This window comes from Hyperolius riggenbachi, chromosome 3, assembly GCF_040937935.1.
Source record: "Hyperolius riggenbachi isolate aHypRig1 chromosome 3, aHypRig1.pri, whole genome shotgun sequence".
NCBI classification, from domain to species: Eukaryota; Metazoa; Chordata; class Amphibia; order Anura; family Hyperoliidae; genus Hyperolius; species Hyperolius riggenbachi.
Window position 1 is genome coordinate 67,132,431 of NC_090648.1, and position 16,969 is coordinate 67,149,399.

Genomic DNA, 16,969 nt, shown 5'->3' on the forward strand with positions numbered 1-16,969 from the left:
GCACTATCTGCAGAGCTAAAGCTAACTTTCTTGTGCCTGGGTCTGCGAAGAATGGATCTTGGTGACCTGTGTACTGTTTCCCACCTGCCCCATTCATATACGACATTATTACTGTAATCCCCAGAATCCCTAAGAAATTTGACACGTTTGGTGTTCATGATTAGATTTTCTAGTATGGAAACGTTTTCTTTCATTTTACTCATGAGTTCATCAAAATGTTCAAATGAAGAGAACTTATTCAGTTCTCTTCTGGTGTCCAGGATTTGAACTTTGATGTCTGCTAATTTTTTTTCCTCATACACTATGATCAGCTTCATGAGACGAATGGAACAATCGGTTAACACCTGGTTCCATTCGATCACAAACTGATTCGAATAAATGGTTGTAGGAATTTTATTAATGCGTAACCCCCTGGGGATCATTCCCTCTGCCACATAGTGTTTCAGGGTAGTGATATCCCACCACAAACGCGTCTCTTTATCTAATAGACCCTCCAAGCCTGAAAAGGAAGATTGTAAATTCATAGCAGGATCAATGTTATACATTCCTGGTTGTTTAGAAAAAACAGACATGTATTTATCAATCTTATCGGGGTACATTAGAAGTTCGCCTAAAATGTCCAATGCAAAGTCAGATTCCGGTTCCGCTATATCTAAACCAACTGAATCAGCATCCTGTACAGCTGGAACGGGATCTGGGGAAGATCTATTATTTGCAGGATCCTGCCCAGGGAAAATAGAGCTGTCTTTAAGGGCTTCTGTATTGTGTATTTCATGAACCTGCAAATTGTCCTGTATAGAGGAATTCATGGAGCTGTTATTGCTTTTACAATGTTCCTCATTGGCAGCTGTGAAGCCCCTAATAAGTTCCTGAACATGAGAGGATTTAGGGATAGCCCCCTTCTTTATCCAGTCCTGTAAATTCCCTTTAACACGTAAAGTAGAATAAGGAAGATTACTCACATCAGTAGAGGCTTGATTGGATCCTTTGGTGAGACATAGTTTCAGGTTTTCTGCTACAGCAAGCAGTGTGGCTCCAGATGTATTCATCTGTTTATGGACAGCGCCTGTCCGCTCCCCCCGCTCCTCATGTTGTATATTGGCATCTGTTGATGATAGCAGCAGTTGGTGGGGGACATCTGCCCGCTCCCACCGCTCTTGTAAGTGTAGATCGGATTCCGTCCGTAGTGCCTGCGGAGTGTGGGAGGGGAGGGACGCCAGCTGAGTTGGTTCCTGGTTATGGGCAATGACATCACTTCCGCTTTGTCTGGGCGCATCCGCTGTTGGCGTGGTGTCCTGTAGCGGCGGCCATTTTGTTGTAGCCTGTTTCCCCGCTGTAGCTGGCTGTGAGCCTATGCGTCCTAATCCTCTGTTCTCAGCGGGAGGGGGTGCAACACGGCTTCGCAGGGAACGAGCCTCCATTCCAACTCCCAAACTTGGTCCACAGCTCCAAAGGAAAAGGAACACACACAGTCACAGGTATGTGGGATGTGAAGGCTGCCTCCGATATCATCAGTGTGCTGTCTATAAAATATACATATCGACAGCACTCACAGGGAGGGCCAGAAAAGGTTGCAATGATGTCAAATGCTGGCAACAACTGATGTGGAGCATATAGTCACAAAAGATGGTGTGAAGGTTACACCCATACACGTAGGAGCAGGTCCCAGCTGGCCATACAAATACTTGGAGGAAAGGAAAGGAGAGACCGCTGCACTCACGTGTATAACCAAAAGGGAGCAGGGAAATCAAATGCCAAAGTCCACATGCAACCAGAAAAATCCTGCTGCACCAATTGGGTGGGTGAAATAGAAAATCCTTTTATTGCTCTTTAATCCATCATCAGTGTTACAATAAAAAAGCTCACGCGTATCGGAGCGTAAGATAGCTCCTTATTCATAGCTTACAAACAAAAGTATGTTCACAGGTTATATAGTGCATCAGGTCACACCCCTGGGGGTGTGGACCCCAGACTTAAAGGTATATACAACACAGTGCTGCTAAAAAGGTGGTATATATCACCATAATGCATATATAAGATCCCTATTTAAAAACAAATACATACAGCATGACAAAAATTAAACAAGAATTGGATCTGGTACAAACCAGACTTAGAGATCGAGGATATCAAGATGATCTAATCTCGGAGGCTAGAGATCGGGTTTTACATAAAACTAGAGCTGATCTATTAACTCCTGGATCTGGTTGTGGGAACAGACAATTTAATAAAGGTATAAACTTTGTCACTTCATACAGTCTGGAATATGCCCAGATCGTTAAAACTATTAAAAAATACTTGCCTGTCCTTCACTCAGATCCTAAATTGCAAGCCGTATTGGCGGAGGGTTGTGGCTTTTCCTCTCGACGCGCTCCTACTTTGGGCGCTAGACTCTCCCCTAGCTTGTTTCATAGTGCCGACAGACCTAGACCCACTTGGCTGAGATATTTAGGCTCTTACAGATGTGGCTATAGCACATGTAGGTACTGCGATGTTCACGAACAAACACGGGAGGTTCTCTCACTCTCCAGACATACCAGCTATGACATTAGACAGTATATCAATTGTCATACTCATAATGCTGTATATCTGGTTATTTGTGTGGAGTGTGGGATGCAATATGTGGGTTGTACTACCCGTCCCCTCCGCCAGAGAATTTCCGAACACTATCATGGGGCTGGAAGGTGTCTCAGGAACGCTGCGAATATTACCCGTGCCTCGAGCGTTTCCAGACATTTTTTCCATGTCCATTCAGGCAACATGTCGGGTTTCAGGTTCCATGGTATAGAGCGGGTGTCACATTCCTTGAGGTGGGGAGACATTTATAGGAGACTTCTAAGGCGAGAAGCTTTCTGGATCTGGAAATTGGGGACACGTTCCCCTTTAGGATTAAACTCCAGATTAGATTTAAACACATTTTATGATAAATAATGTTAGGTATCATCCAACATATAAAATAATGCTAGATACTATGAATACTGGGTAGTTATCATGTTAGGTTGCTATGATGTCATGCTGTATGTATAAGTTTTTAAATAGGGATCTTATATATGCATTATGGTGATATATACCACCTTTTTAGCAGCACTGTGTTGTATATACCTTTAAGTCTGGGGTCCACACCCCCAAGGGGTGTGACCTGATGCACTATATAACCTGTGAACATACTTTTGTTTGTAAGCTATGATTAAGGAGCTATCTTACGCTCCGATACGCGTGAGCTTTTTTATTGTAACACTGATGATGGAATAAAGAGCAATAAAAGGATTTTCTATTTCACCCAACCAATTGGTGCAGCGGGATTTTTCTGGTTGCATGTGGACTTTGGCATTTGATTTCCCTGCTCCCTTTTGGTTATACACGTGAGTGCAGCGGTCTCTCCTTTCCTTTCCTCCAAGTGATTAAAGAGATACCGTAACCAAGAATTGATCTTCATGCCAATCAGTAGCTGTTACCCCCCTTTCCCATGAGAAATCTTTAGCTTTTCTCAAATAGATCATCAGAGGGCTCTGTATGGCTGATATTGTGGTGAAACCCCTCCTACAGTGGGATGTTAGGACCATGGTCCTGACAGTTTCCTTTCTGTGAACCTCATTGCATTGTGGGAAAAAAATGTTTACAGCTGGGTCCAACTGCCAAAAAACAAGCAGCATCTCCTTCCACTGCCATCACCTGCCAGCATTAAAAATGTCACCATATGATAAATATCAGAGTGTAAATCAGGAAGAGGAAAGATTTTACAATGGGCAAACACTGACTAAATCATTTATACATATTTATTGTAAAAATGAAGCACTTTTTTATTACATTATTTTCACTGGAGTTCCTCGTTAACTAGCAGCAGGGCCACACCCTTCTCCCAAGTCCTGATTGGGTTGGGAAGAGAGGCAAATGGTAACTTGAGCACGCCTCCTCTTCCTCATTTTGCAACTCGTGGAACAGTAAGGACTATGATGATGTCAAATATATGACACTTTATTCAGCTTTTATACCACCAGAAGAAGGGGGAGGGAAGAGGTGAGCTTATAAAAAGTTTGAGTGAATGGGGCTTGGGGTACATATACACATCCACTTTTGATTGACCGATCTTACCACCTCCGTGTAGTATGAGGGTCAACAGACTGTGAATACTATGAACAGATTGTGTAGGTAAGCTCTCATACCCTACATCAAAGTGGTAAAATTGGCCAATCAAAATTGGATGCTTGTACCAGGTTTTAACGTTAGTGGGAAGGCCCTCCCAAAAAAAAGATGCAAGTTTCTTCTCCATATTAAGATGAGGGAAGGCTCTGGGTCCTATGGAGCCTCCCCATTCCTCTCACAGGCCCCGCTGGCTCCTCTGTTTGAATCCCTCGCTGCGGGATGCTTCAGGAACCAGAGTGCTCCCAAAGATAGGCGGATATGCGCTGCGCATGCGTGAGAGTGCAGGCGCCGTATGTAGTGGCCGCCTTCGGGAGCACTCGGGCTTCTGAAGCCTTCTGCAACTGCATAGAGCAGTATTTGTCTGATCAGTCGACTGCTGCTACCGGGGGAGCCGGCGCTGGAACGGGGACCAGGAGAGGAGCGGGGAAGGCTCTATAGGACTGAGCCTTCCCTCTCCTTAGGGCAGTGATAGGCAAACTTGGCTCTCGAGCTGTTAAGGAACTACAAGTCCCACAATGCATTGCAAGAGTGACAGCCACAGTCATGATGCATAAAGGTAAATGCATTGTGGGACTTGTAGTTCCTCAACAGCTGAAGAGCCAGATTTGCCTATCACTGCCTTAGGGTAAGTACTGTATCTGTTAAGGGGCCCATACACTCAGCCGATTTTCTGGCCGACCGATCGATCGATCCATCGATTGCAAATCGGTTGGCCAATCGACCGATCGATGGCCGATTTCGATCGATTTCGATGGATTTCGATGGATTTCCATCGAACTGGCAGGGTGGAAAATTTAGGTCGATCTGATGAGATTGCTTATCAGTTTGCATTGGCCTTAATGGAAATCTGATGGCAAAAAAATGCCATCAGATCGAATTTCAATAGATTTCAAACTGAAATCTATTGGTATTCTATCCTGGTAAAAAAATTTCTAAAAACGCATCAGATGCATTTCTTATCTATCTGCTGCCAATCTGACGAGTGTATGGGCACCTTTAGATTTTTTTTTTCACGCTTTCCATGTACTTTAATGGAAACAGTGGCGTAACCTTGGCCCCTGCAAGGGATGCAGCCGCAGGGAGGCCCTTAGGGGGAAAGCCTGGGGGGGCTGGCTCTGGGGCTCTTCAATACCATTTTTAGGGGCCGGATGGGGGCGCAGCGCAGGAAGGGGGAGCAGCAGGCACAAACAGCAGTGGGAAGAGGGGCCTGACTCCTCCCCTCCCTCACCTTCGGTTACCATTAGCCCTCCCCCCCCCCTCCAAAGTTTTGCAGGGGTGCCCAGTGATTTCTAGCTACGCCCCTGATTATGGCAGTAGCACAAGGGAACTTGCTTCATGATCTGAGATAAAATAATCAGGCCTCATTATGCGTTTCCCATTAAAGCATTTTTAGGTGTTGATTATATAACTGACATTAGGCCTTATAATCCCCATATTTGTCCAATAACACAGATGTGCTCTTTCATTATCCTCCCTCTGGGCAGCATCCTCTATTCTGGCTCCCCTCTCTGCTTACTGCAGGATTAGAAGCAGTTGCATAATACAAATCAGCTTACAATAGCTAACAGAAGCCGGGGCTCCTCCCTCCTCCCCGAACACACACCGCAGCATGGAGGTGACTGCGTCTCAAAGGAGGGAAGATTAAACTGCTTCCTGATCGAGGTCCTTACTGTAGATTAAAGTTCTTCAGTGACAACAGCAATGAGGGATTTTGGACGGAGAAAAAACCTGAAAACACAGAGGTGATTTGTGTGTTTCTGAGGGAATCTGTTATCAAGCTGATTGAATATCTGTCTAATGGAAGCTGCCAGCGTGTAAATCTCAAGCTGTACACTACTTCCTGGGCAGTTACCTAAAGTGATTAAGCATAAAGGGGTCCTGTAACATGTAGGTATGTTCTAGGGCAGTGATGTGCAAACTTGTCTCTCCAGCTGTTAAGGAACTACAAGTCCCACAATGCATTTGCCTTTATGAATCGTGACTGTGGCTGTCAGACGCCTGCAATGCATTGTGGTACTTGTAGTTCCTTAACAGCTAAAGAGCCAAGTTTGCACATCACTGTTCTAGGGAAAAAAATTGAATTTGTTTTGCTGACCTGGAAAAAAGTACGCCATCATTAGTAATAATGGGAAAAGCAGCGATTAGTGACAATGTAGGGAAATTTGGGCCCGCAAAGCAATGATTTGCACCTGGGGTTGCAAATAGTTACATTTTGGCATCTGAGGCCACCAGGAAAAAAGCTGGCACTGGGGCTACCCGCTACGCAAATTGTGGCTATAAATAGATGTAATGAAGCACCTGCCATTTATAGCAGTAATTTGCTTAGTGGGTAGCCCCTCTGCACTTGCTTTTTTTGGCGGTAGCCTCAGATGCCAAAATGTAACTTCATTACCGCTAATCTTGGCTTTGCGGCGGGTTTCAAGTGAATGAGAGCGTTTTTCAAAACGCAAAGGCTGTGCAAAACGCTGCAGGTGGGTCCCAGGCCTTACTTAGATTTCTGAATTGAACAAAGTCTGACTCTGATTGCATCTGTTCTGTTCACAGGTCTGAAGAAGTGGGTGGAAGTGGGTAATTCTGGAGTCTTCCGTCCGGAGATGCTGCTGCCAATGGGTCTTCCTGAAGGCGTGTCTGTCATTGCGTGGGGGCTGTCCCTGGAGAGGTGAGCTTGTACCTTCATGCAGATCACTGCTGTAATACCCCAGGCTTGTGTAAAGGTGGCCAATAACGATACAGTTCTCTGGATTGTCTCATTTAATTGTAAAATATCAATCAGCAATGATCACTTGGGCCCAGTAACAGAAAGAAAGCGGCTATCTAATTCAATCAGATTAATGGAATCTGTTTTTTTCGGATTGATTCCAATAATCTGATGGAATTGTTTAGCAGCTTTCCTTCCATTAGTGATGGTAATGGCCAGACAATTTCCACAGAATTCCGATTTCGGAGTTTATAATTGGAAATTCGGTTACTGTGGTAATCCCAGGCCAGTAAGAAGACTTTGGAAGTATTAGACCAATCAGGTTGCACTGCTGTGTGAATATGGACAGCATGCTGTGGATTTCTGCACGCAGCTGAATGGCTTGGCGATTCGGGCTGCGTCTTCGCAGCTTAATGGGAGTCGCGACCAAATTGGAAACTGCCGTGGCTCTTAACCACTTGAGGACCACAGTCTTTTCGCCCCTTAAAGAGACTCCGTAACAAAAATTGCATCCTGTTTTTTATCATCCTACAAGTTCCAAAAGCTATTCTAATGTGTTCTGGCTTACTGCAGCACTTTCTGCTATCACAGTCTCTGTAATAAATCAATGTATCTTTCCCCTGTCAGACTTGTCAGCCTGTGTCTGGAAGGCTGCCAAGTTCTTCAGTGTTGTGGTTCTGCTATGAAGGGGGACTTCCAGGCCCCTCTCTGCACACTGCCTGTGTATTATTTAGATTAGGGCATCTTCTCTCTTATCTTTTACAAGCTGGATAAATCGTCCTCTGAGCTGGCTGGGCTTTCACATACTGAGGAAATTCAGACAAGAGCAAAGCTGTTTGCAGGAAGAAAAGAGCAGCCTGAAACTTCAGTGCATGAGAACAGGGGGAAAGAAACACACAAATGATCTCTTGAGATTCAAAAGGAAGGCTGTATACAGCCTGCTTGTGTATGGATGTATTTTCTATGTGTGGACATGTTGTACATCAACCTACTTCCTGTTTTGGTGGCCATTTTGTTTGTTTATAAACAAACTTTTTAAAACTGTTATTAACCACTTTTAATGCGGCGGGGAGCGGCGAAATTGTGACAGAGGGTAATAGGAGATGTCCCCTAATGCACTGGTATGTTTACTTTTGTGCGATTTTAACAATACAGATTCTCTTTAAGGACCAGAGCCTTTTTCTCCATTCAGACCACTGCAGTTTTCACGGTTTATTGCTCGGTCATACAACCTACCACCTAAAGGAATTTTACCTCCTTTTCTTGTCACTAATACAGCTTTCTTTTGCTGCTATTTGATTGCTGCTGCGAGTTTTAGTTTTTATTATATTCATCAAAAAAGACATGAATTTTGGCAAAAAAATTACTTTTTTAACTTGCTGTGCTGACATTTTTCAAATAAAGTAAAATTTCCTATACATTTGAGCGCGAAAGTTATTCTGCTACATGTCTTTGATAAAAAAAAAAACCATTGAGTGTATATTTATTGGATTGGGTAAAAGTTATAGCGTTTACAAACTATGGTGCCAAAAGTGAATTTTCCCATTTTCAAGCATCTCTGACTTTTCTGCGCACCTGTCAGGTTTCATGAGGGGCTAAAATTCCAGGATAGTACAAATACCCCCCAAATGACCCCATTTTGGAAAGAAGACATCCCAAAGTATTCAGTGAGAGGCATGGTGAGTTCATAGAAGATTTTATTTTTTGTCACAAGTTAGCGGAAAATGACACTTTGTGACAAAAAAAAAAGTTTCCATTTCTTCTAACTTGGGACAAAAAAAAATGAAATCTGCCACGGACTCACTATGCTCCTCTCTGAATACCTTGAAGTGTCTACTTTCCAAAATGGGGTCGTTTGTGGGGTGTGTTCACTGTCCTGGCATTTTGGGGGGTGCCTAATTGTAAGCACCCCTGTAAAGCCTAAAGATGCTCATTGGACTTTGGGCCCCTTAGCGCAGTTAGGCTGCAAAAAAGTGCCACACATGTGGTATTGCCGTACTCAGGAGAAGTAGTATAATGTGTTTTGGGGTGTATTTTTACACATACCCATGCTGGGTGGGAGAAATATCTCCGTAAATGACAATTGTTTTATTTTTTTTACACACAATTGTCTATTTATAGAGATTTCTCCCACTCAGCATGGGTATGTGGAAAAATACACCCCAAAACACATTATACTACTTCTCCTGAGTACGGCGATACCACATGTGTGGCACTTTTTTGCACCCTAACTGCGCTAAGGGGCCCAAAGTTCAATGAGTACCTTTAGGATTTCACAGGTCATTTTGAGAAATTTTGTTTCAAGACTACTCCTCACGGTTTAGGGCCCCTAAAATGCCAGGACAGTATAGGAACTCCACAAATTACCCCATTTTAGAAAGAAGACATCCCAAGGTATTCCGTTAGGAGGATGGTGAGTTCATAGAAGATTTTTTTTTTTTGTCACAAGTTAGCGGAAATTGATTTTAATTTTTTTGTTTCACAAAGTGTCATTTTCCGCTAACTTGTGACAAAAAATAAAATCTTCTATGAACTCACCATACTCCTAACAGAATACCTTGGGGTGTCTTCTTTCTAAAATGGGGTCACTTGTGGGGTTCCTATACTGCCCTGGCATTTTAGGGGCCCTAAACCGTGAGGAGTAGTCTTGAACCCAAATGTCTCAAAATGACCTGTGAAATCCTAAAGGTACTCATTGGACTTTGGGCCCCTTAGCACAGTTAGGCTGCAAAAAAGTGTCACACATGTGGTATCGCCGTACTCAGAAGAAGTAGTATAATGTGTTTTGTGGTGTATTTTTACATATAACCATGCTGGGTGGGAGAAATATCTCTGTAAATGACACATTTTTGATTTTTTTTTTTTACACACAATTGTCCATTTACAGAGAGATTTCTCCCACCCAGCATGGGTATGTGTAAAAATACACCCCAAAACACATTATACTACTTCTCCTGAGTATGGCGATACCACATGTGTGACACTTTTTTGCAGCCTAGGTGCGCTAAGGGGCCCAACGTCCTATTCACAGGTCATTTTGAGGCATTTGTTTTCTAGACTACTCCTCATGGTTTAGGGCCCCTAAAATGCCAGGGCAGTATAGGAACCCCACAAGTGACCCCATTTTAGAAAGAAGACACCCCAAGGTATTCCGTTAGGGGTATGGTGAGTTCATAGAAGATTTTATTTTTTGTCACAAGTTAGTGAAAAATGACACTTTGTGAAAAAAACAATAAAAATCCAATTTCCGCTAACTTTTGACAAAAAATAAAATCTTCTATGAACTCATCATACACCTAACAGAATACCTTGGGGTGTCTTCTTTCTAAAATGGGGTCACTTGTGGGGTTCCTATACTGCCCTGGCATTTTACGGGCCCAAAACTGTGAGTAGTCTGGAAACCAAATTTCTCAAAATGACTGTTCAGGGGTATAAGCATCTGCAAATTTTGACAGGTGGTCTATGAGGGGGCAAATTTTGTGGAACCGGTCATAAACAGGGTGGCCTCTTAGATGACAGGATGTTTTGGGCCTGATCTGATGGATAGGAGTGCTAGGGGGGTGACAGGAGGTGATTGATGGGTGTCTCAGGGGGCGGTTAGAGGGGAAAATAGATGCAATCAATGCACTGGGGAGGTGATCGGAAGGGGGTCTGAGGGGGGATCTGAGGGTTTGGCCAAGTGATCAGGAGCCCACATGGGGCAAATTAGGGCCTGATCTGATGGGTAGGTGTGCTAGGGGGTGACAGGAGGTGATTGATGGGTGTCTCAAGGTGTGATTAGAGGGGGGAAATAGATGCAAGCAATGCACTAGCGAGGTGATCAGGGCTGGGGTCTGAGGGCGTTCTGAGGTGTGGGCGGGTGATTGGGTGCCCGCAAGGGGCAGATTGGGGTCTAATCTGATGGGTAACAGTGACAGGTGGTGATAGGGGGTGATTGATGGGTAATTAGTGGGTGTTTAGAGGAGAGAAGAGATGTAAACACTGCACTTGGGAGGTGATCTGATGTCGGATCTGCGGGCGATCTATTGGTGTGGGTGGGTGATCAGATTGCCCGCAAGGGGCAGGTTAGGGACTGATTGATGGGTGGCAGTGACAGGGGGTGATTGATGGGTGGCAGTGACAGGGGGTGATTGATAGGTGATTGACAGGTGATCAGTGGGTTATTACAGGCAATAACAGATGTAAATATTGCACTGGCGAATTGATAAGGGGGGGTCTGAGGGCAATCTGAGCGTGTGGGCGGGTGATTGGGTGCCCGCAAGGGGCAGATTAGGGTCTAATCTGATGGGTAACAGTGACAGGTGGTGATAGGGGGTGATTGATGGGTAATTAGTGGGTGTTTAGAGGAGAGAAGAGATGTAAACACTGCACTTGGGAGGTGATCTGATGTCGGATCTGCGGGCGATCTATTGGTGTGGGTGATCAGATTGCCCGCAAGGGGCAGGTTAGGGGCTGATTGATGGGTGGCAGTGACAGGGGGTGATTGATGGGTGGCAGTGACGGGGTGATTGATGGGTGATTGATAGGTGATTGACAGGTGATCAGTGGGTTATTACAGGGAATAACAGATGTAAATATTGCACTGGTGAATTGATAAGGGGGGGTCTGAGGGCAATCTGAGCGTGTGGGCGGGTGATTGGGTGCCCGCAAGGGGCAGATTAGGGTCTAATCTGATGAGTAACAGTGACAGGTGGTGATAGGGGGTGATTGATGGGTAATTAATGGGTGTTTAGAGGAGAGAATAGATGTAAACACTGCACTTGGGAGGTGATCTGATGTCGGATCTGCGGGCGATCTATTGGTGTGGGTGGGTGATCAGATTGCCCGCAAGGGGCAGGTTAGGGGCTGATTGATGGGGAGCAGTGACAGGGGGTGATTGACGGGTGATTGACGGGTGATTGACGGGTGATTGACAGGTGATCAGGGGGGATGGATGCATACAGTACACGGGGGGGGGGGTGGGTTTGGGGGGGGGGGGTCTGGGGAGAATCTGAGGGGTGGGGGTGATCAGGAGGGAGTAGGGGGCAGATTAGGGACTAAAAAAAAAAAAAATAGCGTTGACAGATGGTGACAGGGAGTGATTGATGGGTGATTAGGGGGGTGACTGGGTGCAAACAGTGGTCTGGGGGGTGGGCGGGGGGGGTCTGAGGGGTGCTGTGGGCAATCAGGGGGCAGGGGGGGGGGGGGGAAATCAGTGTGCTTGGGTGCAGACTAGGGTGGCTGCAGCCTGCCCTGGTGGTCCCTCGGACACTGGGACCACCAGGGCAGGAGGCAGCCAGTATAATAGGCTTTGTATACATTACAAAGCCTATTATACATACGTGCAGCGGCGATCTGGGTGCTAGTAACCCGCCGGCGCTTCCGAACGGCCGGCGGGTTACAGCGAACGGTGGGCGGAGCGCCGCATAGCCACTCCCGCAGCCACCCCCGCCGATGGGCGTATTGCGGTCGTTTGGGCCCGGACTTTGCCGCCGCCCATCGGCTGGGGGCGGTCCTTAAGTGGTTTAGGTGGCCATACACTGGTTAGATTAGCAGCAGATAGATCATCAGATAGATTTTCTGATCTATCTCATGTGTTTAGGAACATTTTTTTACTAGGAACAGATTTCTAATAGATTTCAGTCTAAAATCTATTGAAAATCGATCTGATGGCATGGTGTTTCCCCGAAAATAGGACAGTGTCTTATATTTATTTTTGCTCCACAACATGTGCTAGGGCTTATTTTCAGGGGATGTCTTATTTTGGAAGAGACACATTAAGGAACAACACATGGCTATTGGAAAAACTGAAACAGCAGTATTTGTGCACAATATGTGAGTTTTATACAAAATCTGATCTCACTTCACATTTGCTGATAAAAGACAAATGATAGAGTACAATGGCAAAGTCACTGTACTGTTTGCTGAGGTTCTGAATTCTACTCCCTGACTCACACTCTTATCTAAAGGTGCCCATACACTGAGCCGATTAGGGATTGATCGCAAACCGATTGACCAATTAATCGATTTGTGGCCTATTTCAATCGACCTGACATGCTGGAAAATCTAGGTCGATCTGTTGAGATGGCTTATCATTTTGCATTGGACCTAATGGAAATCTGATGGCAAAAAAAGCCATAAGATTGATTTTCAATAATTTCATACTGAAATCTATTGGAAATCTGTTCCTAGTATAAAATGTTCCTAAATGTTCCCCATACTAACTGCTGAGCTTATGGTAGCAAAGTGGTGCTGGCAGGAACTCCCTCCACACAGTGCAAATCCAGTCTCCTCCTTCCTCACACACCACAACTCTTTCTCACCCCCTCCCACTGTCCTAGAGCAAATAGGAGATGACTAGCCAGCACATCTCACTCACCAGGGGGGCTTGCAGAGGGCAGGGGAGAAAGTGACAGCAACACTGGTGGATGGGAAGGGCCAGAGATAGCCGAGGCTGACATTGTCCAGGGATGAGTCCATCCACACACTGCTTCCCTGGCTGACTCTTCCTATTGCACAGCTGTGTCCCCTCCTCTCTGCCACTAGGTCTTATTTTCAGGGTAGGGCTTACATTTCCAGCCTGCTTGAAATCTGAGCTAGGTTTTACTTTCAGGGAAACGCGGTATGTACAATTTTTGTAAAAGCTAAAATTATTTACATGTTACCAGTCACCTTTAATTACCTCATTCTGGGATAGCTCAGCCTATGCAAAAGAAACCTATAACTGATGAACGACAGATTTTGCTGCTTCGCATGACAATCGTTGACACAAATGTAGCTAAACGGTGAGCAGCTGCTATCGGCTGTCCTGCCAGGTACAATACCGACCTGCACAGCCTAACTTACTAAAAGCCAAATAAATCCGTGTGGTAGAAAGCCACTAGGAGCAAAAGGAAGACTGCTGCACATTGCTAGAGGCTCTGTATTTAGGGGGGGGGGGGGGGGGGGGGGAGGTTTGTGCTTTATTTAGCCGGCTGCTTTAGCAGCCAGCTGGCACATGTATCCGGCGATCCCTGCTGATGCCGGATACCAGGGACTCCTGCTGTGTTATTTTCACCTTTTCATAACGTTTATAAATGAACTTTTGCACGATATTCACGTTTTTGATTTTTTTTTTCCACCTGTATGTATCAGCAATTACATTATTAATAATCCTTGTGAATTCATGTAGTGGCCCCATCCTCACACTTTATTTCTCTTGCCCACTCCATTGCAGGCCAACCATGATAAAGTACGGCATTAACAACATCCGAGAGCTGGTCGGGCACAAAGTCAACCTACAGATGGTCTACGACAGTCCGATATGTCGCCTGGACTCGTAATCCGGCAGAAGCTGGAGATGTTTTGGACTCTGTGTAGTTTTTTTCGTCTGTATGAGAAGGAAGAGTGTTATGAGGGTGCACTGAGCTCTGTACAGTCCTATAAAATATATTATAGTTTGTATACTGGGGTTTTCATGAGGGCTCATTACTGCACACTGTCTCAATGCTGCTTCCTTGGAGCACTGGGAGGTTTGTGTAAGTATTGTTCCACTATGGCTGCGGCAGGGGCGTAACCACAAACCATGGGGCCCCCAGCAAAACTTTGCTAGTGCCTCCTCAATGTTTTCATCCCTTCCCTTGGTAACCCTGACAGCCTGGGGCCCATCTTACAAGGCTCATAAAACAAATGTGGTCATTAGGATCTTCACACCCATAACAGGTGTAGCCATAAACACCTGATCTGAAGTATCAGAGGAAGGGAAGGTTAGTAGTTGCGCCCCCCCCAACCCCTCTGGCTTCCCTGCAGTTGCACCCCCACCACCACAGTTATGCCTCTGGGCCGTGGTCACATCAAGGCAGCAGAGACCCAGAACTGATAGTCAAGGACCTCATCTCTGCCCGATATACAGTAAGTGGAAGAGTTGTGAAAGGGGATATGGAGGCTGTCCTATCTATTGCCTGACAGGTGTTGCCAGTGTGTATCAATATAAAACGATGTTCTAAGTGAGACCCAAGCCTGTCTGCTGTCCGCCCTCCTCTTACCACAGGGGGGAGGTGCAGACTGACCACATTTGAGTACAGCCAATCACGTATCCGTATTTTTATAACTAAATGATAGGTCGGTATCGCTTAGCAGTCTTTAGAAGCTGGGTGATGAGCATTTTATTTATTTACATAAATAAACACCGTTGAACTTTTAGTATTTTTGCTACTTAGCTACTAGTCTGATATATAGCGATTCTCGCTAAGCCACTTTGCAAAAGGGAATATTACACAGGAATCTACAGAAGTTTACTGAAACTCTCTGGTCGCATTTATTTGGAATAAATATACAGTTCAGAAACCAATGTGTGATGAGTTCGTTTTTTCAGTTTTGGCTTATAGCAAAGTAATTTGGTGTATTGTTATTCATTAGCCCAGTCATCTATGTTAAAGAGTACCTGTAGTGTAAAAGCCAGAGCTTGTCATAACTAGTTCTATCTTAAAGAGACACTGAAGCGGAAAAAAAATATGATATAGTGAATTGGTTGTGTACTATGATAATATTTTATTTGCTGCTAATCTTCTAGTAATTATTCATACTTTTATTTTCAGGTATATAGTGTTTTTTCTAACATTGCATCATTCTCTAATATGTGCACATTACACAACACTCAGCATTCAAAATGAGTCTTTCAGAGCAGTCTGTGAAGTAATGACCTCTCCTCTAGCAGAGGAAAAGTAAACCGTTCACTTACAGTTGAAATAATAAGTCAGATAACAGCCCTCTCCACGACTAACTTAGTCGGAGAGCTTAATGGCTTGTTTGCATAGAGATAACTGGAGTTTCTCAACTCTTCCTGTACTGGAAACAATTACACTAATGTATCTGATCGTAATGTTTTATTTCTTAGCTGTACTACACATACAAATCATAATATCATAATTTTTTTTCGCTTCAGTTTCTCTTTAAAGCAGCAGGGTCAGCCATACTATGCCAGAAAAACAAACATATGTAAGTAGATAACTACAAGTTCTACTTGCATAACAGATGTATTATACTGTCCACGTTTTGATTTTAGTGAATTTTATATAGTAAATAAAGAGAATTCTGCTCCTGGCATTTGCCATCTTGACTCCCTCTGACTAAAGCCGACCCTGTTTCAGTTCCTCCCTTACTTTTTTTTTTTTTTTTTATTCTCCTAGAATCTGCACTGTCATAGCTAGCTTGCTTTGTAAAAGCCAGGCTGACTGAGGTAACATTTATTAAGGCAGAAACATTTCTGAATAGATTGGAATGATGAGGTTCTAGGTTGCATAAGAAACACAACATTGGTTCAACAGAATTTTATTTTGTGGCTGGCCATTCCTCTTTAACCACTTAAGGACCAGCGGTCTCTGGGCACTTAAAGACCAGAGACCGCTGGTCCAATCCCGACGAAATCCCGACGGATCGCCGCACATACCCGCCGCTCGCCGAGACCCTCAGGACATAGACTATACCGTCTCTATGACGGCAGAGTCATGTGAGCAGGACAGGAGCCGCTTTCATTGGCTCCTGACCCTGTTTTTCAATGTAAGCCAATGGGAACGGCTTACATTGAAAGACAAGGTCAGGAGCCAATGAAATCGGCTCCTGACCGGCTCACATGACTCTGCCGTCATAGAGACAGGCAGAGCCTGTGAGATGCGGCGAGAATCGTCGGGTTCGAGCGGCGCGATCGGCGGGTAGCGGCGGATGCGCGCTGCGGATAGTGATTGAGATCTACGCCCTGCCAGCCAGGAGCCCACCAAAACAGGGCGTAGATCTCAATTACTGCGGTCCGAAAATGGTTAATTATACAGGATTGTGAGGGTGTCTGGGTTAATTGATTACCTGATCCTGTTTAATTTCTCCAGGTAGGTGAGAGCTCCGCCCCCCTGTGGAGATGGGTGGAGGGGGGGTTTAAATCTCTGCTGAGGCTTTGGCTGCCCCATCTTGAATACAAGATGAAATGATCACTGACCATTTCCACACAGAAGACTTTGAAATTATGCCAGAGATAAAGGATGGCTTCTAAATAAATAAACAGTTCTCGATATTTATAAAACAGATATAGACAGATATTTGTGAAAAAGAAGTTTTTTTTTTTTTTTTTTATTATTTTCACAACATTTTTAAAGAAATCTGCACATGGCATCCAGCACAAGC

General features: G+C 44.7%; 1 protein-coding gene across 1 annotated transcript in view; it reads left to right on the top strand.

Moving 5' to 3' along the window:
- Nucleotides 1–15,146, top strand: part of FARSA (phenylalanyl-tRNA synthetase subunit alpha) — a 45,916-nt gene extending 30,770 nt beyond the window's left edge. Inside the window, exons 12-13 of the mRNA XM_068274302.1 lie at nucleotides 6,685–6,799; nucleotides 14,034–15,146. Of these exons, the coding sequence (XP_068130403.1) occupies nucleotides 6,685–6,799; nucleotides 14,034–14,139 (221 nt within the window). The 3' untranslated portion in view covers nucleotides 14,140–15,146. The remainder of the gene's footprint in view (nucleotides 1–6,684; nucleotides 6,800–14,033) is intronic.
- The last annotated feature ends 1,823 nt before the right edge of the window (nucleotides 15,147–16,969 follow it).